Source organism: Coniophora puteana, assembly GCF_000271625.1.
Source record: "Coniophora puteana RWD-64-598 SS2 unplaced genomic scaffold CONPUscaffold_2, whole genome shotgun sequence".
NCBI classification, from domain to species: domain Eukaryota; kingdom Fungi; phylum Basidiomycota; class Agaricomycetes; order Boletales; family Coniophoraceae; genus Coniophora; species Coniophora puteana.
Genome location: NW_006913054.1, coordinates 3,375,615 through 3,399,230, shown reverse-complemented (window position 1 = coordinate 3,399,230; position 23,616 = coordinate 3,375,615). Strand labels below are relative to the sequence as shown.

At 50.4% G+C, this 23,616-nt stretch overlaps 8 protein-coding genes across 8 annotated transcripts; 4 read left to right on the top strand and 4 right to left on the bottom strand.

Annotated features, from left to right (window-relative positions):
- Positions 1–279: 279 nt before the first annotated feature.
- CONPUDRAFT_150552 (uncharacterized protein) lies at positions 280–609 on the bottom strand (the record flags this gene model as incomplete). The annotated part of the gene is made up of 1 exon (XM_007766963.1): positions 280–609. One exon carries the CDS (start codon positions 607–609, stop codon positions 280–282), a length of 330 nt encoding a protein of 109 aa, XP_007765153.1.
- A 1,508-nt stretch (positions 610–2,117) lies between these two features.
- Positions 2,118–3,517, top strand: CONPUDRAFT_150551 (aryl-alcohol dehydrogenase; the record flags this gene model as incomplete). Its single annotated transcript, XM_007766962.1, has 5 exons — positions 2,118–2,438; positions 2,513–2,737; positions 2,796–2,946; positions 3,000–3,373; positions 3,425–3,517. The coding sequence occupies 5 exons, from the start codon at positions 2,118–2,120 to the stop codon at positions 3,515–3,517; spliced, it is 1,164 nt and encodes a 387-aa protein (XP_007765152.1).
- Positions 3,518–4,670: 1,153 nt separating this feature from the next.
- CONPUDRAFT_150550 (uncharacterized protein) lies at positions 4,671–5,002 on the top strand (the record flags this gene model as incomplete). Its single annotated transcript, XM_007766961.1, has 2 exons — positions 4,671–4,697; positions 4,754–5,002. The coding sequence occupies 2 exons, from the start codon at positions 4,671–4,673 to the stop codon at positions 5,000–5,002; spliced, it is 276 nt and encodes a 91-aa protein (XP_007765151.1).
- A 588-nt stretch (positions 5,003–5,590) lies between these two features.
- Positions 5,591–7,640, bottom strand: CONPUDRAFT_150549 (uncharacterized protein; the record flags this gene model as incomplete). Its single annotated transcript, XM_007766960.1, has 7 exons — positions 5,591–5,707; positions 5,756–5,994; positions 6,056–6,557; positions 6,609–6,737; positions 6,791–7,009; positions 7,066–7,440; positions 7,506–7,640. 7 exons carry the CDS (start codon positions 7,638–7,640, stop codon positions 5,591–5,593), a joined length of 1,716 nt encoding a protein of 571 aa, XP_007765150.1.
- A 1,334-nt stretch (positions 7,641–8,974) lies between these two features.
- Positions 8,975–12,163, bottom strand: CONPUDRAFT_48530 (uncharacterized protein; the record flags this gene model as incomplete). The annotated part of the gene is made up of 11 exons (XM_007765897.1): positions 8,975–9,418; positions 9,491–9,835; positions 9,928–10,122; positions 10,184–10,363; positions 10,420–10,519; positions 10,576–10,733; positions 10,783–10,984; positions 11,042–11,238; positions 11,292–11,486; positions 11,539–11,763; positions 11,918–12,163. 11 exons carry the CDS (start codon positions 12,161–12,163, stop codon positions 8,975–8,977), a joined length of 2,487 nt encoding a protein of 828 aa, XP_007764087.1.
- A 2,009-nt stretch (positions 12,164–14,172) lies between these two features.
- On the top strand, positions 14,173–15,789 carry CONPUDRAFT_162878 (uncharacterized protein; the record flags this gene model as incomplete). The annotated part of the gene is made up of 2 exons (XM_007766959.1): positions 14,173–14,381; positions 14,433–15,789. The coding sequence occupies exon 2, from the start codon at positions 14,455–14,457 to the stop codon at positions 15,787–15,789; it is 1,335 nt and encodes a 444-aa protein (XP_007765149.1). The 5' UTR covers positions 14,173–14,381; positions 14,433–14,454.
- Positions 15,790–16,598: 809 nt separating this feature from the next.
- Positions 16,599–18,422, top strand: CONPUDRAFT_162877 (uncharacterized protein). Its single transcript, XM_007766958.1, has 3 exons — positions 16,599–16,731; positions 16,786–18,217; positions 18,272–18,422. Exon 2 carries the CDS (start codon positions 16,821–16,823, stop codon positions 18,195–18,197), a length of 1,377 nt encoding a protein of 458 aa, XP_007765148.1. The 5' UTR covers positions 16,599–16,731; positions 16,786–16,820; the 3' UTR covers positions 18,198–18,217; positions 18,272–18,422.
- A 4,390-nt stretch (positions 18,423–22,812) lies between these two features.
- Positions 22,813–23,495, bottom strand: CONPUDRAFT_150545 (uncharacterized protein; the record flags this gene model as incomplete). The annotated part of the gene is made up of 2 exons (XM_007766957.1): positions 22,813–23,158; positions 23,233–23,495. 2 exons carry the CDS (start codon positions 23,493–23,495, stop codon positions 22,813–22,815), a joined length of 609 nt encoding a protein of 202 aa, XP_007765147.1.
- Positions 23,496–23,616: the final 121 nt, after the last annotated feature.

Genomic DNA, 23,616 nt, shown 5'->3' with positions numbered 1-23,616 from the left:
CCTAGGGCCGTCCTGACATCGAGTAGTTGCCCTAGCCGGAATGGTATGTCTACTACCCATGGACCGCCTTGACATCTACTGGATACCCTAGCTGGAATGTGAAGCCTACTGTCCTAGGGCCGTCTCGACACCTAATGGATACCTTGGCCGGTGGGTGTTACCTCCTGACGCATGGCCGCCTCGACCTGGTGGTGGTTGGCATACCCATGCACATACCAGGGGCAGCTCCCCCCCAGGCCAGATTGGCGGCCGCCTCGACACAGGCCTGTAGGAGGTCACCTACCAGGCTGCCCAGCTGGTGGGTGAAGCGGCCGGCACGACGAGGTCGGTTGACCGCCGGTCACCGCTGCCCCGACATCCTCGGGTGTTTGACCCATCCGCTGACCGGACATACTCGGAGACCCGGCCTGCATATCCTGCTTTTGGGCAGAACACCCCTTCGAGGTCGTTATTGACAGCACTGTCATACCCGCCATACACCTTAATGTCCTCGGGGCTTGGTTGATAGTAGACGAAGTTGTAGGACAGGTTCGATGCTGGGAGACTGTCTGGGAGAGCATCGAGATAGAAGCGCAGGTCCGCTAGCTGCTGGAGTGTAGTATGGTCCATAGTGTAGGTGCTGTATCGTGTTATCGACGGCACACACTCTCGTCGCCTCAAAATCTGACTAGCCCCAATCATATGGCAAGATGTTCACTTCTGTATATGAGCTTTGGGACCCGGCACGAATCGGCCGAGTACTTGTAGTAGCATGTCTACCTGACATCTAGCAGGATCTCGGTACTAATATATTATATGATCAAGGTCAGTGACCTCCCCGCTCAGCCTGCTATGGTCAGTGACCAGTCAGTGACCAGTCACTGACGTCACTAACCGGTCAGCCTCGTCTATATTGGGAAACCCGCAGGTTGTTCACCGTACACTAGTCCGCGACACCTGGTGAAGACGCGCCGAAGTCTATTCCCACGCCCCGAGGGCACAAGTCATTCGGGCCGATTGCTCCGAGTGACGCGTCTCGGTGTTACAATCGGAGCCTTGTCTGCTATCCAACGACAAACGCAATTTTGTTTGACTCGCTCAACACTGTCGTCGGACCCATTCACGCTCACGCTGTCTGCTCAGGCCTGCTCTCGTATCTGGTGTTCTGGATGAAGGTCAAAGAAGATGAGCTGTACTTCAACATATTAGGCGATGTGTCTGTCAACAGGAGTTGACATGATGGCGAAGCCGGATAAGTCGTCACTATCCAGTGTCGGCAGTCCGGCGAACTCCTGTGAGCATTGATGGTGGCTGCTGGATCCTGACCACAGGGTGACTAGATCAGCAATCCAGCAGCACTACACTGTGCGGAGGAATGCCCTAGCCTCCTTTGTGCAGCCGTTCTCAACGTGTCGCCGCGGCGCTTTTTGAGGCTGTGTGGAGCGGAACGAACGCTACGACCTTCAATATTCTCGCAGGGGCGGCTTGAGATTACACACGAAAGTTAGTGGGGATTACCAGCCGGATGATGGGTGGCAAACGCTTGGGAGCGCCAAGGTATGAGTCCCTCGGACGTACTTAGCACGGTGACCTGGTTTTCTGAATAGAGTCTCCAGCGACTCTCCTCCTAGCAAATCCTCAATTGGTCGCCTTTTATCATTATTCAGAAGCCTAGTAATCATTATAACGCTCTGGATCCATCAGGTACCCTAGGTTGGTAATCACAATGACCCTACCTTCGAGCCGCGACGACGCGTCATCTTCGGTGGCGCCTTACCGTGTAAACCTCAAGCTTCAAGTTTCTTCACCTGTCGTTGGCTACGTGTTTGCAATGACACAGGCAATAGTTAAAAAGCGAGGAAGGAAACCGCATCACAGATCTGCTCGCCAGTCGCCTTGTGCTGGGAGAATGAAGCATTGGTTTGACAAAACCTTATGACACTCTCCATGACTCTACGCAAGCACGATGAGCTCAACTACCCTTTTCTCCCATGAAATATTTCTCGGCTCTTACCTGTGTTGCTGATGCCGAGAAACTAAGCAACGCTACAGGAATTGTATAAAAGGCCCCGCTTGGCTGTCTCTCGAGCAGCATTACAGCCCATTGCAAGTCCTCTCACCTCTACGCCAACACCTTCATGTCGAGTTCAACACCTTTCCGTCACACCGAGAAAGCACCTCCAACCCGCCTTGGGCGCTATCGTCTCCTCTCGCCCACGGCGGCGGTTCATGTCTCGCCACTCCAACTGGGTGCGATGAGCATCGGCGACAAGTGGCACGAGATCGGCATGGGCAGCATGAACAAGGAGGACTCGTTCAAGCTGCTCGATGCGTACTATGAGGCCGGCGGAAACTTTATCGACACCGCAAACGTCTACCAGTTCCAGTCGTCCGAGGAGTTCATCGGCGAGTGGGCCGAGGCGCGTGGCATCCGTGACCAGCTAGTCCTTGCTACCAAGGTACGTATCTCCTGTTCGTCGGACACCCTGGTTAGGTGTAGAGCTACTATGAATGCTAAATGGCTGGCATGTAGTACACGAACAACTACTTGCGCGGAGAGCCGGACGTTCAGCAACAGATACTCTTCATGGGCAACAACATCAAGTCCCTCCACATGAGCGTCGAGGCGAGTCTGAAGAAGTTCCGTACCTCCTACATCGATATACTCTACATCCATTGGTGGGATTACGAGACCTCTATTCCGGAGGTAATGAACGGCTTGCACACCCTCGTCCAACAAGGCAAGGTGCTGTACCTGGTGAGTTACGAGCCTCTTCTAGCGCTTCGCCATCATTTCTAAGCCCGTCTTCTCACAGGGCATCTCTGATACACCTGCCTGGGTTGTGGCAAAAGCCAACGAATATGCGAGGTGCCATGGCAAGTCGCAGTTCGTCGTTTACCAGGGTGAATGGAGTGTGTTGGACAGGTCCTTCGAGCGGGAAATCATCCCGATGGCGCGGAGCGAAGGTCAGGTCTGACAGAGCTGATACATCGTTTGACATTACTGATTCTTTCCGTAGGCATGGCCCTTGCACCGTGGGGCGTCCTCGGCGGCGGAAAGCTGCGCACCGATGAGGAAGAGGAGCGTCGCCGCCAGACAGGTGAAAACGGTCGCGACCTCTTTGGCGCTGGCTGGGAGCGCACCGAGCCCGAGAAGAAGATGAGCGCTGCCCTGGAGAAGATCGCCAAGGAGGTCGGTGCCAAGCACATCACGTCTGTTGCCATCGCGTACGTGCTGCACAAGACTCCCTTCGTGTTCCCTATCATCGGCGGGCGGAAGGTTGAGCATCTGCACGCCAATATCGAGGGCCTTAGCATTCGCTTGACCAAGGAGCATATGCAGGAGCTAGAGTCTGTGATTCCATTCAGTGCCGGATCCCCGTATGAGAAATTTGTAAGCCTGACTTTTGATTGGAGACCAAGCCTCCTCGCTGACGAAACACAGGGAAATGGGTCAGAGTACTCGTTCTTGCAGAAATCCGCCGGATTCTTGGACAGACTGCCAGACGTCCAGCCTATCACTCCGTCCCTGGATTAAGCCAGAACTTATTCGATAGGTGACTGCATATGTCACCTCTCAGTATGATTTCTATCGCGTTTGTGATTGATCGGATTTCGTTGTATTTCTATATACTTAGTCCAGTGTGACGAGCTTCATGGACACGAGCGCTGCCTGGATGTAAGGAATCGGAGTAACTTTTCTCGTTCGCACGATTGATAACCTTTTCAAGATATATAACGGGAAGTAATGAATAACAAATATAGTCCAGCAAGGTCCTAAGATCCCATCCGAGTCATCCCACTCACACCACCGCCTACTAGGATAACTCGTAGCTTCGCCTGTAGTAGCGTTCAGTAATTGGTAGCTTGGTCGCAGCCATTCAAGCTTCAGTATCCAGAGAGGGATTAACAAATGAGGTAAGTTTGGGGAATAATGACCTGTGGTGACTTGGAGACGCGTTCAAGCCCGACTCGGAGGACGTCGTAGGGGTCAATTGGAGGTACTGCTTGTCGGAAAAATCCCACGCGCGTTAGAACCCATTATTACGCATTCCCATGGCCTCGGGGTTGGCAACGCGTTTTAATGGGGGGCGATTTCATTCCATCGGTGCCTGTGTCGGTTGAGTGCCATCGGAACGATTCGCTCCGCGTGCTGACGACCGCCTATCATCGGAACGCGTAATTATGCTTAGTACGTCGCTCGAGCGATCCAGGTGCCGTTGCTACGCGTGGTAACGTGTCCGAACGTCAGAGGTCATCGTAATGCGTTCTAATGCATGTGTAGCCGTAGGAATACATTATTTCGAGTGTTACCCATCAGAACGTCGTTGCAAATGCAATTTGCTTCATATTCGGGCTTCCTTGGTTTATGATGATAGTATACGGCTTGTATATTCAAAGAACTAATACTTGGGCTGATAGCCCGCTATCCTACGTGGTACACGCTATACGTACATAGAACGTATAGTACAACAAACAACTGGGAACTCACCAGGGAGGTAGATACCTATTCATGACGAATGACAGACATCAGTTTGTGTCAATAGCAGGAGGAAGAGAGATTTTACATACCTTAGACCAGGCTAAAGACTGAGAGGATCGAATACTAAAATAGGCACGAAGGGCTAGTGAGCGAGAGTGAGCTTTGATGATAGCACAAGGATAGCTTGAAATACGTACCCGGGGAGACGATGTCGAGCACTGAACTCGCAGCCTCAGTAGGCAGCGAGCATGCTGCTATAAAGCCCGGTGGTACGCTGATGCGGGTAAGCAGGGGAAGGGGAGACTGGGGCCAGGCACTCACTGGGAGCGTCTGGTGGACGCCGTTGCTGAGGTGGACGCCGTTGCTGAGGTGGATGCTGTCGCCGAGGTGGATGCCATCGCTGGGATGGATGACGTTGCTGGGGTGGATGACGTTGCTGGGGTGGATGACGTTGCTGGGGTGGACGCTGTTGCTGGAGTGGATGCCGTTGATGGACGCAGGTGGAGGGGTGGAGGGGCGACGATAGGCGGTGAAAGGTAGAGGGCGATGATGAGGACAGAAGGCAACGATGGCGAGAGGGAGGACGGCGGCGAGTTATGGTGGATGGGTCGATGGTTGAAGTAGAGAGTCAAGAGGTTAACAAGCGGGCTTCGAAATGCTTCATATATATTAGAGTGATCGGACTTTAAAATTCTTTTGTAGCGTCGCTTAGTTGCTTCAATAGTCACGTACAAGTAACTATAGTATACTTACACCTACGATAGCGGGGTAATGCTATTTAGAAGGTGGTCAATAGGTGCGAAGGACGTCTCCCTCACATTAGATAGAACCCAGAAAAGTGTAATGCATCAATGAAGATAAATATATCCCTTGAAACCGGCCGACATGTAGCATGAAGTTGAAAATGCTGTCAATGAACAGAAGGACGCCCCAGTTCCTCTTTATCCCGATAGTACTCAGGTGATACAAGATCAGCCAGAACAGCACCAGCACCGAGGCTTCTATTTTACTTGACCAAGGAATAGCTAGTATTAATTGAGTGGGGATTGAATATGTATCAGATGCGAAATACACGACAGAAAAATTGGTGCGATAATATCAGTCAGAGCCGCAGAGGCAACAATCGCTCTAAGTAGTCTTCTTGACCCTTGTAGTAGGACCTCTGCCTCTGCCTTTAGCCGCTGTAGCATCGGCCAGGATGTCCGTGCCTTCCAATCTGTCAGCATTTGCCGGATTGCGGGAAGCCTGAATATAGTCGTAAGTACGGTGCATTTCGACTGTGAATTGACTTACACGAGTCGTAGCTCGTCCTTGAGTGGCTCGACCAGCAGCAGAGATGGACCCAGACGATATAACCTGAGGACTACCTCCACCCTGTCTGCGACGACCAGCCGAGACACTGTCTTCGTTAGTAACATTCATCGCGCCCGTGCTGATGGCGGGGTGATCGATTGCGTCCTTAGACTGAATGTCCAAGTATGCAGCCTCCCTTCGTAAGCCACCACCTCCGTTCTCAACAGCGGAGGAACGTTCTTGATAATAAGTCGTTGAATCAGAGGCTAACATGACAATGAGACGAATATTTTCTCTTACCTTGCAAGTATGCGGTAGCAATAGCCTCATTGTTCGCGTTGACGCCATCCCCAGCATCATTGGCACCAGGCTCATCCGGGTTTGCCACGCCTGGACTGGCAGGTTCTAACGCAAGATGATTAACCTGCTTTGTAAGGGCCGAGAGCGACTGAGAGCCTTCGTCAGATGGCTCTGCTGCAGACATAGGAGAAAGCTCGGGAGCAGCAGATGATTCAGAGTTGAGGGAGGCATAGTACGCGTCGAGGTCTGCATTCAAGGTGTCCTCCTCGTCCTCTTCCTGAGCACCGGGAGCTTCAGAAGGCTGTTTCATGAGAGGGTTTGTGGAGGAAGTGGGCGGGATACCAAAGATCTCGTAGTTAAACAGCTCGAGAACTTTGAAAGACCACACAGCATTACCAGTGAGCAAAGACTGCAAGACCTTATCCCTGTCAGCTCCGTACGGAATGCCGGAGGGCGAACCAGGGTTAAGGTACATCGGATCGTTTGTCAAGAGGTAGCGGACCTTTAGATGTACTGAGAGCAGCTCTCGCGTCAAATTTAATCGGACACTTACATCAACGGAAGTGCTGGCGATCATTTGTGGTTCTACTTTGGTGAGCTGAGACCCTTTGGCTTTCGAACGAGACCTCGGCAAGCGACGTGTCTTCAAGCCAGTTGGGCCAAAAAACTTGACAATTATAGCCTATTTGCGCGAGTCAGCGCGAGTTTGTATCAGAGACGAGCTAAATACTATACCTTGATAAGTGCTTCCGACATAAGGAACTCTTGAGGGACTGGCTTATCCGGATTAGCGTATAGAACAGGTGCCTGTCGATCGTACTTGGAGGACTTGATATCCTTCTTCAGGAGGCGTAATTTCCTCTCTGCAGTTAGTTCGCTGCCAAAAATCTGGACCTGAGCGCCACGCAGCGCGGTGGTGTAGATGCGTCGTGCACCATCAACGCCTTTCGTGAACTAGAAATTACGGGAAGCAAGTTAGATGGTCCACGAGAAAGAGCAAAGAAACTTACTGATGAAGCGAACGTTTCCTCCTGCTCGATGACATCATGATTATTGTCACCCATATGATGATAGACATCAGCCATAGCACCTTGGACACCTGCATTCGCATTCTCAAAGCGCGAAGGATCATTGGGATCAATGTTCCTTGCAAGAGGCGATAGAGGGAATGTTCCATCAGAAACCCAAGGACGTACGCGGGTGGCAAAGCTGGCGCCTTTGCTCTTGAATTTACTCTCGTACATCATCGTCCCAAGGGAGAGGCCTCTGTCGAAGCTTCTCTTCTTGTCCTTAGGGAGTAACGTGTACAGAACACGGACCTGATCCTTGAGAGCGCAGAAAGCATCGAAGAGGCACTTGTGCTCCTCCTGCGTATCATGGAGAGCCTGAATATTGTACATACTATATGAGTGCTTGCAAAACAAACTCAAAGTTTGACATGATGACTTACTTTACGAACCTGGACATTAGATGCTGTGTCCGGGAGCTGAGCTATGGCTTGCAGAGAACGGGTAAAGCGTTCGTCATCATCAAGGGCAAGTCCGCCAATGACAGAGGGAAACTCTTCGTCGTCGCTGTCAGGCATGATGTATTCAAGAGTGATATTCGATAAGAGGGCGGGATGTAAAACGGAGAAAGTACAACGATGCTGAGGGATTGATGCTGAGGGGGCTCACTTTATATGCGAGTCAGGCTAAGTTGCCGACATAAATTGAGCCATCTTTGAATATCTTTGAGAGCGAGAAAGTGAGCACCGCATCACTCTATCACAATATTCAAATTCCATATCGGAGCTTCAGCGATACCAAGCTTGCTAAGGCGGAAATTACATACCTGGCAGTGCATCAGATATAATGCACCCTTCATCTTATGTTGTGACCAGTTCATATCTGTTATGCGCGTCTAGGAAGTGTGATATACAAAGGCGTTTCAGCGGTATCTGATGATGTACACATATGCAACGACCTACCGTATTGAACGCGTTGTTCACGGCTCTTGTCCAGGGCAGACAGCCGCTTGAGAACAAGCGAGTGAACCTCGCCGATGTGGCATGGCCCGGTACGGAAAACTCCCAGAGGTTTCAGCGTGAAGTACACGGACCGAAAATCCCAGGAGGTCGATCTCAAGGCTCAAAAACCTATGTTTCAGCAATCTGTAAACTGCGGTGAACCCAGTCAACTTACATTAGCCTTTGACAGGACCACTTCACAGCCAAATGCCAGATTCTGTGACGAGAAATCCATTTGCACACAGCAGTGCGGCGCGTACTGGTAGATTTCACAATTAAAAGCACAGTTTCGCTACGAGCTATCAATGAATGCCTTGAGGACCGGCGTATTCCCACTCACCGCCAATGGGGTCTAGATATGCTAGATTCTGACCGATTCAGAGAGCGAGACTTCAGCTGCACTATAGTTACGTACAAAATGCGACAGCAAACGTCCTAAAGCGTTATTGACCTAAAAATGTGAGTTTATCAACCCATTCACCCGGAGATTAAGATTGTTAATAAAGAGGGGGAACGCAGCTGGTGCGGCGGCAAGATCCAGCAGGTCATCACTCTACGTGTCTCTGGAATGCCAGGGCAAGAGCGCTACAACTTCGAGCTTGAGAAACCCAAGATCTCCTGCTCTCACCGCCTCTTGCGCTTCCTCGGCTCTCGGCGTCTGATCCAGACGCGAATCCCGGAGCAAACGATGTGGAACTACGGCGCGCGCATAACCGAGTACCTCTCGTGCCACTCGTTTGTGCTGTGCGGTCGCGCGTTTTTCCCGGTTCACGCAAAGGAGAGCTCTGTTTATAATTGTACAGGCGAGTGCCTCGAGGGTGTGATTGTGAATATGTGAATGGTGAAAGTAACGAGACATGAAACGAACGTGTAGTTATATGAAGAGACTGGATTATGTGTTGGATGCCGTGTTAGCGAGTCCATTCCTTCATGCGAAGGAACATATCCCCGTCAATGTGGTTCATGACAAAAAACTCGGACCGATCCCTTGACTTGAAGTCGGGAGCGAGCAGAGCACCACGAACGATTGATCCAAGCGGAATGACGATGGAGGATGCCCGAGGAACAGCCTTGACACGGATTAGCCCAAGGTCTTTGTCTACACTCCTCGTCGAACCCGGGAGACCGGCAGTGTAGGGTTGGACAAGCGCCAATGATAATGGCTTGTCAAGGCCGGCAAGTTGTATCTGAAAGATAAGAACGAAGCGCACAAATGCCTGATCTGCGTCAGACATTTGTACGAGAGCGCAGTCATAGCGGGGCTTCTGGTGGAACCAAGGGTGGCAATGTAGATAGTCCGTGGCCTGCATCCACGTCTCCGTGGACTCGTAGTTAACCTTGAGGAAACGGAACTCCTGGAGCTATTAAAACCAATATATTAGCCTTGTATAACCAGCAGAAGCCATTGCCAGTGTACCATAATCAACGCTTACCGGATAGTGACGACCAACCCTCTGCCACGAAGTCAGCTGGGCCTTGTAGCTCTCCATCCCCTCGAGGTCCGGTAGAGTTTCGTTGATAAACTTCTCGAGTACATTATGAAAGTCTTGAAATGCAGCGTCTTGAGGATATTCTGCCTGAAGGTTTGCGATGGTCATAGAGGACTGAGGCGAGCCCAAATAGAACTTCTCTGAAGATAATTGGAAGGAGCTGCACTCAACGCCGGTGTCGTTGACCGCTGAGTCATCTTGAGCCAAGAGAACAGACTCGTATTCTGTTATGCGGCTGAAAAGCAAGTTTAATGCAAGGCGGTGTTGGTCTATTCGTAAAATCTGTCAAGTAACCACCAGAAACCCACAATGAGCATAGTCAGAATTCCATGCCGATAACAAAACGAGTCACGTTGAGGGAGCGATTTACATACCTGTTCTGCAATTTCTTTTCCGTTAGTACGGCCATACACTGCTTTAAGCAGTGTATGCACCCCCTCATTCGGTCGAGTGCTGTAATTCCGGCTAGCACCCTTGTTACGAATGTCCTCAAACGCGTGTTTGAGGTAGTGGGCCTTGGGGAAATCCCAGTCCGTTTTTAGGTCGGGTATTTGCGACTCCTTTGCGAGCTCGATATAGGCCTGTAATTTGCGAAATGAGTATGATTAGAGGATCGCGTTAATAACTCACATCGAGCAGCTGGCTGAATCGTTTTAATTCTGCTTCACCGGCAGCGAGAGTGTCCTCCATATGGACATCAAGACCGATATAACAGTCGAGCTCCAAGTAGCTTCTTATGACCTGAAGGAGAGCGTAGCCTTCGGGCGATGTTTGCGGTGTGAGCAGGTTTTGTGCCACAAAAAGCACTTGCTTCAAGTTAAGTCAACGGGATTAGTACAAAAGTGATAAATATGCCAAACGCTTACCTTTGACATATCATGAAATTTGTTACCGTCAGAAAACGAGGTATTAACCGCGTTCGCGAAATGATTTAAGTCTCGCCACCTCGGCATCTTATCGAATCTGCTGCAGTATGAATCAGAAACCAGTTGCATAGTAATTAGACTTACTGTTCATCGAACGTTCCCATAGTCCCTTCAATCTTGCTACTTACAAATTTGATGATCTTTTGTAGCTCAGGAAGTAGGTGTCGCCCGAATAAGCCGCCATGATTGAAGTGCAGGCGGTCAAATGAGAGAGCGTCGTGAGGGTCTGAGTGTTGAATGTCCCAGAATATGTTCTACATCGCCTGGTCACTTTTGTATCAGATAAGAGCACTTGAAACCCACCTCGGCCGGTCGCAAACCGACCTCTTTCATAGCTGCATTACCGGCACCCTTGTTCTCCTTGTATATCTCCCATAACTCACGCCCTTTCCTTGTAGTACGGCGCTCGTAGTTTGTCGAAAAGTCTCGGAGCTTCTCCTTTGGAGAGAGGCAGACGGGACACGGGCATTTGCACTTTGGCCCGCGAATCAAGGACATCATGCACCTATGTAAAATTGAAGTAGTGAGCGGCCGAAAAATAAAACAAAAACGAAGACTTTACTGCTCCTCGTAGTCAGCCGAGAGGACGAGTATCACTGGGAACAAAACGCGCTTCTGTCCATCGTAGCACTCATGTACCATACCCGCAGATGAATACGTAGCAATCTCATCCAGAAAAGTCTTGAAAGACTGATGCCAAACAACGCGTTTGAAGTTCGTATAAGATAGTTTCCCTTCCTTTTCAGGGTCGTCGCCAAGCTGGCATTGTATGCGTAAGTCTGAGGATATTTGATTGTGAGCGGTGTACGCACCACGGGGAGCCATCCTACTACCCGTGCACCTCCTACGCCGTTACCATTGCGAATATGAGTCGGCAAATTCATACACCTTGCGATCACGGGGTACCCTTGGACGGTCCCAAACGACGAAAGACGCGTCTTATCTGCATACAGCAGGATTGAGAACGGCGCGTGGGTGGCACCACTGTGTGTGGGTGGTAGGTTGCTCTATACATATGTCAGTACTATCAGACAACACGGAGATGTATCAGTTACGCACCTGTATATTCCACCACCTGTCGGCTGTCCAGGGCTCGTCGTACAGGCGGACAAACTGTCCTGAGCTCTCATTTCGTTTGTAAACCCTCTGTGCATCCCATTCGAAATGCGGTGCCAGAGACTTGTTCGCGAGCAGCTCCTTTGCCCAGTCCCAGAGATTCCGTTTGTGTACCTCAACAGGTATTTTCGTTTTCTTCCAATCCACCGTGATTTTTTGAGTTTCAATCTAATGAGGCCATGACAATTGATGCATAAAGAGAAACATTGTTACTGATTACAACTTATACTAAGCAATACGACGTGCAGCCGCTTACTGGAGTGAGCTCTAAGGCTGCCTTATCGCAGGTCTTGCGTAACTCAGCGTCGTTCTTGAACGATACGTTAGCACCACCCTCGGCCACCTTATTAATGAGCGCGAGAAGACGCTCGACGTTGGCCTGCGAAAGTTTAGCGTCAATAGCGATTGAGGCAAATTCGCAGTCGGCTTTGGATTTGAAGGGCTCCCATGGTTGCGTCGCGTCGTTATTGAGGGCAGGAAGTGGGTGGGAAGTGTTCCGAAACTTGTCCCATGACTCGACCTTCGAGGATCGTTTGCTGTCGGGATGATAGTCGGTTTTGAAGTCCATGGTGCGAGTCGAGGAGGTAGGAGGCAGAGTAGTAGCTGTGTAGGCTACACTCCTCATGCTAACGTCGGACTCGGATCCTTGCGACCGTGTCAGCGCCTTCAAACAGACAAAAGAAAAGAACAACAAGGAGAGAAAGAATGACGTACGAATTCTAGCATTGACCTCACTTTCTTCGAATGCATCTGAACCACCTGAATGCCCACCCTGAGAAAATACCGACTCTGGCTCCCTATGGTCCGAGTATAAGTTCGCCTTTTCTGATGCTGCCAATGTGAGGACATGTCAACTAAATATGAGGAGAAAAGACACACCTTTGTTTGAGTCTTGTGCCGCCCCACGTCGAGGCTCAGGAATCCAAGTCGAGATTGATGGACCCCCAAATCCCTGCTCTCCAAAGGCGTGTGGCTTTGATGGGCCCGCTGCTGATACTTGTGCTGCTGCCACGCGTTCAGCCTGCAGCTGAATCTCGCGAGCTGGAAAGCAGTTGCATGTGTCAGCGGTTTGTGGCTATGGATGGGGCACCTACTATGCCTGTGCCCCCGATGAAACAACGCGCCCGTCGTGAAACATGCATGTACTTTGAGTATCTTGAACGCGTCTCTCAACCATTACCTCCCAAAATTCGTTTGTGGGCTGTGCTAGGTCTATTTGATAGCATAGTCGAAGCTCAGAAGCTAGATCCTAAAATTGAGTAAACACGGCTCGAAAGACTGTTGTGTGTTCTCCCCTTCAATGCTTATCCGCTCAGGGCACCGGGGTAAATGTTACCCAATCACTTTGAGCTCTCAGTGACGCCATGACTGGTACCCAGAGAGCACTGTACACTAATTGTGTACACTAATGTTCATATAAATGTAACATATAAACGTTGGAATGTTGTACATGGAAGATAGGGGGTTTAGCGTGGTGGAAGCCGGCATCTCGCTGGCATCTCTTCCAGGCAACGGACAAGTCTGTCACTTTGTCTCATGCTACGGAAGACACTGTGATATATGAATATCATGTTTTTGAAGGTCATCGTAGGAGTATGTGGTCAAGGGATTGAGTGCAAGTCGAGGATGTTTCACGACAGGCGCGTTGTTTCATCGGGGGCACAGGCATAGTACCTTCATGCTGAAGCACTGTATGCCTGTCCGATATGGCGTTACGACATTGGGTCTGCTGCTTACGCGCCTGACAGTGTTTCTCGTGCATAGCAAGGCCGGTGGGCTGTAGCTGCCGGCCACAACCGTGCTGGCACAAGACTTTTGTGCCGTCATTGGTGACTCGTGAATTGGTTTTCTTCGCCCGAGGCATAGGGTTTGGCGTCGAGTGACGAATTCAAAGGTAATACGAGATGGGCGACAGGGGATTAGGTGTGGGGCAAAGCGATCGATGGACGTCAACGTCCGATCGAGGACTCAAGGCACGTCGGGTCGATGAGGATGCCGAGGGAACGCTTAGGGAAACGGCTGAGGCGGCATCCGAATGCGTTAAGATCTTTCCCCCAACACTCCGATCGAGGCCGAAACCAATCAAACGCCGTCGCAACGCCAATGATAAAACGTGAACTGATGAGTCAGCGTTCCGATGCGTCTAGACCACTTCTCGCCGTTCCCACAGCGCCTCCGGCATAGCCGGGCGTACGAATCCCACTGGACTTCTGTAGCCCCGTTTAAGCGGCGTTCCTACGGCATTCGATCAACGTGTCAACGGCTTTGTCGGACTCGCGTGGGAATGCCCCTTTAGACTTTTCCGACACTGTGTTGTTTACGCGTTGTTTGTCCCAGCCATCCCCTTTTGGTAGGTGACGCGTCTCCTGTATTATCCCCGTTGCTCTCTCGATAGTGCCAGTGGCCCACTCAAGGTGCCTAAGGGAGCGCAAGGGCTCGTCACGATAGCAATCCAGGAAATCAAGGTATCTGCTTTAGCTACTGTGGGATTGATCGTAAGTACGGGTCGACTGAGGAGGTGCGTACAACGTAGTGATGCAATACTCGTACAGAACGCTGATGGGCTTGCAGTGATACATCACCTCAACGCTTGTCAGGTCTGAAGTGATGCATCACTCTCGACAGCGCTAGAGCTCGGCGGGCTATGAATTTCCGATGGTAGCTTGATTCTATCCATTCTCTCCCTTCGGTCTTCACCCACCCATCGCTTCCTCCACTGTTGCTCCTGACACGCGTTGAGAACCTTGTCCGCTCTCTGGGTCGAAACGTTGGCAGAGTAGCATCAGGTGAGCTTAGGATTGAGTTGAGCGAGGATAATCAACTGATGTTGCTCTGAGTCATCGCTAGTTCGATTCAAGCATGGGCGATAGTATGTCCCCGACGCACTCAAAGATGGGCAACCCCTCCTTTCGCACCCCTTCTATCCTATCCCTAGCACCGGAGACAATGCTCGAGATCTTTGACTTCTTGCTTCCTGACGCGAAAGCTTCTCTCAAACGAGCTAACAGCGACCCTTCCACCGTGTTCCCCTTCTCCCCCGCCCGTGTCTGTCGTTGTTGGCTGAACATTCTGTCCCTCAAGCCAAGCTATTGGTCATCTATCGTCGTACCTCTCCACCTTCCTATGATTCCTCCCACCCTTTCTACCTATGTGGATGTCCTTGCTCGCCAAAACAACATTGACGAATGCCTCATCTACAGCGATGCAGCTTCCCCGCTTCCGTCCAGCACCGAATGCGCCCGCATTGACGCTGTCTTGCGCGCTCTTGCACCACACTTCCACAAATGCCGGACCATTTCCATCCGTACTCAATACCGCTCGTCTACTCTTCTGGCTTCGCGGCATCTCAACGGTCTCGATACTGAGCGCCTCATCTACTTCTCTCTGGTTTCCTCCGAAGCGGATTCAACCGAAGAAGCTCATTTCACGTCATTTTCCTGTCCCAAACTCCACCGGCTCTCCATGGATGGCAAGACTTTACTCAGCTTTGCTCGCAGCGATGGTCAAAAAGGCCCCGAGAAGGGGAGGCCGTACATCCATGTGACTCCTTATCGTCCACCCAGCGGTCCCTCGCATCTGACGCCCTCGGCGCTCATCGCCGCTCTCATTAAACTCGTCGAGCTGAGCCACTTTTTAGAATGGCTTCATGTTGACAACGTCGCGTTTGACGAAGCACCGGAACACTATGGTATGCCGCCTCTTGACGTCTGCGACGTCAAGTTCACCGATCTGGATGGGCTTTTCCTCCGCGAGTTTTTCCGCCGCTTCGAAGGTGGCGAGGGCCGTAGCGTACACACCACACGTTGCACCTTCGATTACCCTGTTGAGATACGCGAGGCCGACAGTCTTTGCCTGGAGAGGATTGACGACGGTGCCGCTATCATGTGCGCGCTCATGCACTGGGATGGCTTGAGCCTTTCCATGAAGAACTGCCGAGGATTTACCGATGCTGCGTTGAACATGGTGACGGCTGAGGACTGGTTTTTGGACTTGTATGACCTAGAGATCAAGAACTGCCCAGTGTCCGTGCGCGCCGTGCGCTCATTTGTTGAAGCCAGGAATATAAACACTCTCCAGGAGGTGAAAGTTTCGGGAGAAACGCCGTTGGGGGACGAGGACAGGAGGTGGTTTGAGGACAACTTCCAAGGATCATTCAGCTGGACGACCGAGAGAGACGTTAAATCCACGCTATGATGGACGAGGTGAGCTTACGGTATCCTGCGCTCTCCCAAACGGAATTGACGAACTCTTGCAGGATAACCTTGAAGTTTTTCACTATTTTAGTAGCTCCTCACGACGCATACCGTGTTATATTCGTTCATGTGTACCGGTCTTCCTACTCCGTATCTTGCGTGCTTGTTGGAAGTCTTATAGCAAACCTGTGTCGGCTTACTAACCTGCACGATAATCCTCTGCAAGTCAAATATCTTGTCAACGCAGGTATGAGATCTCTGCATGCTGCGACGTTGTTCGAGACGATTGGAAGTACCACTACTCTCATCAGCTAATCATACAACTCTTACGTTTCGATATTACCTGTCACGTTCATCATCTTTTCGGCGTTGGGCCCGGGGCGTCCGTGTCAACGAGTTGTGGCCAATTACGCGTTGTTTACGCGTTGTTTGCATCGCGCGGTGCTGTTCCGGCATCCGTCCCCGACTTGAACGAGCTCGCCGTTCCGTACGTCGACACCGCTCAAGCGTGCAAGGATGCACGACCACACTACTCGTTCTCAACAACATTCTCAACAAAATTGATATCCATCGGTCAACGCTGGGGCCGCTCACGTATTCATACTGCCATCCAGTCGACCACCGCCCAACAGCTCTTCCCATTTCGTGCACGAAATGAGGTATCAGGGGCGTCTATTCTGTCAATCCGGTGCACTAAATCCTACTGCGGTGATAGAGATGCACTAATGCCCCGATTAGGTTCCTTAGCTTAGTGCAACGTCCTTTTCGCCTTTATCGTCTCTATTGCAATACGAACGCTCTTGGGGGTCTATATATCCGCGTCCTGGCTGAAAATTTCTCTCCCCCATCTTTTCCTGTCCCTTTCACCACCGAGACGAATACACTTTGTCCGTTGCTCTTGTCGCGCTCCAGCTGCTCTGTGCCCCTCTTGAACACATCATAGGTGCGTGAGACACGACCTCTAGAGCTACCACTGCTCCCTGACATGCCAACGTAGCCTGCGTGCCTCTTACTCTATCGTTCTATTCGATAATGCCGCCAATCCATTTCACTCTCACCAAAGCACCCTTTCGCCCGCGCTCTATTGGGTCTCTGGCACCGGAAACTCTACTTCAGATCTTCGACTACCTGTTTCAGGATGCGAAACTCGCCATGGAAGATGATCAGTATGACATAGTGTCTCTCTTCCCCTTCACCACGGCGAGCGTCTGTCGCGACTGGCTCGGAGCCCTCGCTTTGAAGGCAACATATTGGACCAATGTTGTAATACCACTTGATTTCCCCATCCTCCCGTCCATCATGACCGCCTACGTCGACATGATAAGGCACCAGACGATCGTCAACGTGCATGTGATCTATTGCGAGCTATCAACTGTCCATATCAAGGCGGGAACCGAACGTGCTCGCGTTGGCAGCGCCATGCGTCTCCTGAAACCGCATCTCCCAAAGTGCGAGACCATCGTCATCGACACTCGCTATCGCTCGTCCGTCATTGTTGCAACCGACCACCTCGACTGCCTCACTGTTGATCCCCTCAACAAACTTGCGCTCGTCTCTGCTGTCTCCGATACCGTCGACGAGTCCGAGTTCACCCATTTTACTTGTCCCAACCTCATATCTCTCTCCATCGACGCCAAAACCCTCGTCGATTTCATTGCCAGCGACGGACCTAAGGGTAACCCAAGGGATCATGCGGCGATCAAAGAACTCAACGTCACCACCTATCGCGCCGAAGTCGAGTGTGGCCTTCCAGAGCTCCTGTCCACCGAGGTTGTCAGGGCCATCTGCGACCTTGTCAAGGAGTACGGGTGGCTCGACACACTCACCATCGAGGACATTGTCTGCGAGGACGACGGAGACGTCGACGGATACTCAGAAGGTGACGAAGCGCTCCTTATGTTGCTCATGCCGATCATCCGGAACGTAGGCGACGTCTACCTCACGGACCTCAACGGCCCCTTCCTCCACTCTTTCTTCATCGGCTTCAACCCGCCCAACGACGGCGGTGAATCACGCGTCGTCTCGCTCACGCGGTGTTCTCTCCACGTCCCGGTCACCATTCGCAACACCTGCAAGCTTAAGCTCTATGAGATGAACGACATCAAACACGTCATGCATGCGCTCGCACACTGGGACGGACTTCATCTCAGTGTGGAAGATTGTCAGGGGTTTGGCGACCCTGTATTGGATACGATAACCTTAAGCGGCTTCTGTCCGACGTTTGGTGGTCTCTACATCGACAACTGCCCGGTATCTTTGCCCAGCATGCGAAGGTTTGTGTCGATGAGGGAGGGAGAGTTGTGGCGTCTCAAAGTTTCTGGTGGGCCGGAACTTAGCGAGGAGGATAAACAGAAGTTCAAGGATTCTATTTCTGATGGTCTGACTTGGAACGGCGAGGTGATACTCTAGTCTGCGCCCGGTCTCGAAGAGTAAGTGTCTTTCATAGCGTATTTTGGAGTAAACCACTCATAGTGTACGCATAGACTGCGACGTTACATGTCAATACGACGTTTATGCGGATAGTACCAGTGACAACCCGCCCTTCGTGTAGCGCTGATGTGACAAAAACCGAAATTTATATTATTAACGTCTACGTAGTTTTAATTGCCCAATGCACATCATAAGGAACTTTGCCTTTTAATCGTCACTAACTTGAGCAAGCAATAGTCTTGCTTCAACGCGCCTCGATCTCCTTTCTAGAGCTTCCCTACGATTGTCCTAGGTTGACACGTCGCAAATGGAGGTGCGTCTGTAACTTAAGGGCCGGCTGAACGGACGTGCATTGCCACAGAAACTAACCACTGCCGATGCACAGCTTGGACTACCGATGGACTACAACGCTTACCACACGCATTGGGGTCATGTAGGATAATAGGATACATCCGCAGTCCATAGCATTTCAGATCGCGATAAGCATACTCGCGTATCTTTGGAACCCCAACACCACTGCCTGAAATAGCGTGAGTGATTTGTTTCAAGCCGTTCTCATACACGAACGTCTCTGCCAGTGGGGTACGGAAAGTATTTGTTCTGTCCAAGCGAAACTTTGTGCACTCAACCTTAACCACCGACATAGGCTACCGCGAATATTGTCTGGGACGCTGTGCTTTATTTTCTTGCTATCGGCACGGAAACGGGAGACGCACCGCCCCACCAGCGTCTGTTCAACCATATTAAGCGTCCAGACCGACATGGGTATCATGAACTATGACGGGGACCAAGTGTCTATTGTGTAACGCGGCGTAAAGGTTGTATACTGGTCAGGAGTTTTCCACCCCACCGTTTTTGAATCAAATTGGCTTTGGGTAGGAACATTGCGAGTCTAATATTTGAGTATCACGCTCAGGTCTCTTCGGAGCGCGCTGACGAGCGCTAATAATTTCCTTATAAAAACCCTTGCACGTCTCGGCAGTGCGCTAACGTTACCGCGTTGATAAGGCTTGGGGAACGTCCGATGTCGTCCGAAGGCACGCCTGCACGAGTATTTGGAGCTTCTGCCCTGACATGTGCAGACCACTCGACTTTTATGGGATCACGGGCACCTGGTAAGCCGAGCACTTGTTTCCGAACGTGTCTGGCTGTCCGGGAGCCAGTGTCGACGACAACCGGATTGGTCGGCACGGAAGTTATCAGGACCTTTGTTTAGCGTTTGAAGGGCAAATCGTAAGAAACTGTGTAAGCCAGATGAATCTTTGTATCAAAAAGGTACGTCTCAAACTAGGAATGTCCAATGTCAACATCTTCATGATCGGAGATTTTCCTCCAAGATAATCGCGGCAATTGGCATTGGAACAGATCTTTGAGGCATGCCAAACAAAAATGCTCTGTACAGGTGGGAGTTCATCGATGCTATGGCTCTGCGTAAAGTGCCGTGGAGTTTGGTATCTTATCGCCCGATTGCATAGAGTGATCAATTATGAATGCACCTCCGTTCTGGCCAAATGTTAGTTTTCGTTGAGTCATTGAACCCTTCCTTATGAAACCGACAAATTCTCCAATCCGCTTACCACTGGATATTGGAACATATCTCGCTGACGTTTTAATTAACATACTGTACGATGAGTCCATCGTAACTACTTTTTACCCGTCAGATAGACGATTGGTTGTGATTCCCAGAAGCTGGAATCTGCAGGTACATAACGTCGCTTCATCTACTGCAAAATAAAGCCGAACGTCTCTGGACTATGTTTTACACCTCACTCAAATGATCCCTTCTCCTAATGTTGATAGCTAAACCTTTTACTATTCAATACCTGGCTTCCACTCTCGATTTAGGGGGTACTCTGAACTTGGCAGACTCGTTTGTCTATTCCGAACAAGCAGCGTCTGGTCAAGCAGCGCTAAACTCTTGATCAGACGTCCTCGAAACTGGGGAAACTGTCATTGCAGACTGGATGGGATACGGTCTCATGGTAGGCTAAGCCAGCTCTAGCGTTCCTACATTATTTGAGGTAGCAGGATGCGTCCTGTCATAATCCCAATTATTGTTTTTCATCTGTGAGAAAATACAGTCGTGTTCTATTATAAATAGCGTAAGAATCAACCATGTTAGGCTGGTTTCTACGACATTGAGATATATAAGGAGCTGCCCACAGGGCCGAGAAATCTCCACCTAAAGGAACAGCTGGTTCGAGACTACTGAGACATGATTCAATGGTAAGGTGGATATATGTATGTTAACGTGGCCAGCTGATCGGGAAGCTGTTTTAGCCGCAAATGGAGTAATGTCCGTGGCTGTCTACCCTTACCTCCACCCTATCATACGTATAGTTTATCTGCCTCATGTTACGGCTACGGCACGGTTAAGAACGCATAGCCGTGTCAAGATCCCTTAAACAGTTAGTCTTTCCGATGTATCCGGAACCACTGGTAACCGAGGACAAGGCGTCATGCTTGTGTCAAAATTTTTGTATGTGACACCTCTGTACTTCTATATCAGAAAACTCAACGAGCTGTGCTTGGTTCGGCCGATAGCCCAGAGAAAATAAGTATAAAAGAATCGCACCTGTGACAGCGAAGGGAATCCCAGAATCGCCACAGCATTCCGAAAAGTGCACGGACACTTTGATCGCCTCTCTGCCATCTCGAGCTCACATCAGATGTCGTACAACGACGGAGTATATTTCGCAAGCATGTTTGCTATCATGTTTTATGGTGAGAGGAGAGATAACCCTAGTCTTGATCCACATGTGAACGCACTTTACAGGCGCTGGTATATGCATGTACATAACATCGCTTCACGTACTCATGAAAAAGTCCAAATTCGAGCGTTTCTGGACCGTATTCTACACCCTATATGGAGGGATTCTCCTCCTGCTGTTTACAGTTCATCTCTTGACAACTCAGTATTTAGACTATTGCCTCTTTCTTGGCGACATTGGCAGTTGTCCAGGACTCTCAACATATTCGGATGGAATCGATTTGAACTCCTGGATAAGTGTCGTTGGAACTGCGTCATCTATGCTGACAAACGTCATGGGTGACGGCCTCATGGTATGCTACGTCCCACACACTTACTCGTCTAGAGAACTCAATTCAGGTCTAGCTTTGGCGTTGTTACGTGATATGGGGCAGCAAGAAATGTTCAATCATGATCCCTGCTATTCTCTATTTTGTTGTCATACGTGAGAACCGTTGTTATCCTATGAATAATTTGTGTTCCAGGAAACTGAGCCTTGACATAGTAGCCTCATTCGTCACTGTTACCGAGAGGGCATTGACAAGAAACACCACTTTAGCAAGGGTTGGAGAGTCTTTCGACATACTCTGGGATGCTTCAACTGCTGCACTCAATGTATGCATCAGCTTGATGATATGTTGGCGTCTCCTCCGCATGTACTGGCTTCTTCGCGATAGTATTCCAGGACGCAGTGATCTGCTGCGAAAGTATACGGGGATAATCTCAATGACTGTGGACGGGACAATACCATTCACAACAATGGCCGTCGTGACTCTCATCCTGGAGCTTTACGACAAGCAAATGAGCGTAGCAGTCTTCTTTAACTCTATTTGGTGCAGCGTTTGTGTAGGCTTTTAGGTTCTTTAAGTGCGATTGAACACTCATGGAACATGTAGGTATCTTCTCAGCAATTGATAATTCTTCGAATTGTTATGGGCACTGCGTGGGTACGGGATACTACGGGCAAAGCCATTGCGTCCCAAGCTGCTATACAGCTAAATGCAATGCATGTAGGCGGAGAATTCCCTACGGAGAGCAATGTATAATTTCTGATAAATGACATGTACGTACACATAATGGTAGGGCATGAGTCGCCTCCCCAAATGATCAGAGCATTCCCAACGAGCGATGCAACATGGCCCCAGCGCGGACTCGGAATGTCGCCACCCTTCTGGATGAGCTTAGCAGCCTGAGACAGACCCCCATGTAGAGAAGAGGTAGAGGTCATTCTGCCCTTCTCCTCGCACGAGACCGACAAAAGGGCCGAGGTCGCCGTTTGCAGTCGCAGTGGCCAGCACAGCATGGCAACATTGCGGGAATGGATTAGGCAAATATGGTGTAGAAGGACGTCACCCACATTGACTACTGGTGGTAGGAGTAGCAATCGACGAGAAGACCATTGATATTGCTGCTGTTGCTGTTGAGGATGCATCGACTGCCGTTTGCAATGCTGCTGAGATTGATGCTGGTAGGAGTGCGAAATTATTGAATTCCCCAGAGCCGTGAACACCACATCGGTTCCCGCTGTAAAAGGTTTATCTTGCTGTGCCTGTGTCAAATTTCCCTAATTCAAATTTCCTTTGAGGGAGGTCAGTAAGCTGTGACAAATTCTCAGAGCACGGCGATGCCGTGAAAGTGGCTCGGTATCCGGCATACTTGGTGCTATTTTTGACTTGTTTGATGCAGATGTTCGGCCCTCGTTTAAGTGCCATACACTTCGAAACATTTATATCTTCAATGCTTGGTTTTACGTTTCAACAGCATTTATATTTCACGCTCACACAGGTGAAGACATCAATTTCGTACAGCGGAAAAACCCCATGTTTAAACTCGATCTTTCTTTCACTAACCCGCAAAGGTACTCGTGAGCATCCAGCTCTGTATACCAGCCTCGGGAGGGAGCGTAGCAGGCCCGCGATGCTTCGCCAACCAGCGCTGCAGCGCCAGAACGCATGAAACCAACACCTTTACGCATAGAACATCGTCCGTGTCTATGGCTGGGCTGAGCTGAAGGCCTGCGCGCTCCTGTGGTGAAACCCCCCTCCCCTTCGAAGGCATGTACCAAGCGAGCGCGTCGATCGTGTTCGAGGACATGAGTAATAGAGCCGGATGTATCGGCCCGAAGCGGGCCTTGATGGGGTCTCGGGCAGACCAGGTAAAGGTTGTTCCTGCATGCTCGAAGGATGCTGGGCTATAGTGATTGTTAGTAAGAGTTGCTTCAAGGGTATGACATCAAAAGACTTGGGTATGAGATGAAGCACATACAAGGTTTCGTCCTTCTTCCCGCTCAGCCACTTCTCAGCCCTTAGCTTCTCTTCCTTCCTCGTATCATCCCTTGCATAAAAAGTGACGGTATCAGGTAGCATGTCGTTCTTCGCCAAGGTCGCAACAAGTCGACCTCGACCCTCAACTCCTTCAACGCCCTTCTCCCCAAAGCCCGTGGAGGCACTGTGAAACGTCGTACGGAGTCCACCGAGCGAACGGGCGGTAGTTATAACGTATGCAGGTTCTCCGTGAGCGGTACTCATGGTGAAGTGGGGTACCATGTTTATATCGCGTTCAAATGTGAGCGTGCTTGATACGTTTGCATCTCGGGCACTGACAGAGTGCGTAGGAGCCGGGTTGATGAGGGTAACTTGAGAGTCCATC

Bases quoted from the DNA above. Each gene is read 5' to 3' on its own strand.
- CONPUDRAFT_162877 (XM_007766958.1), top strand. From the start codon at position 16,821: ATGCCGCCAATCCATTTCACTCTCACCAAAGCACCCTTTCGCCCGCGC.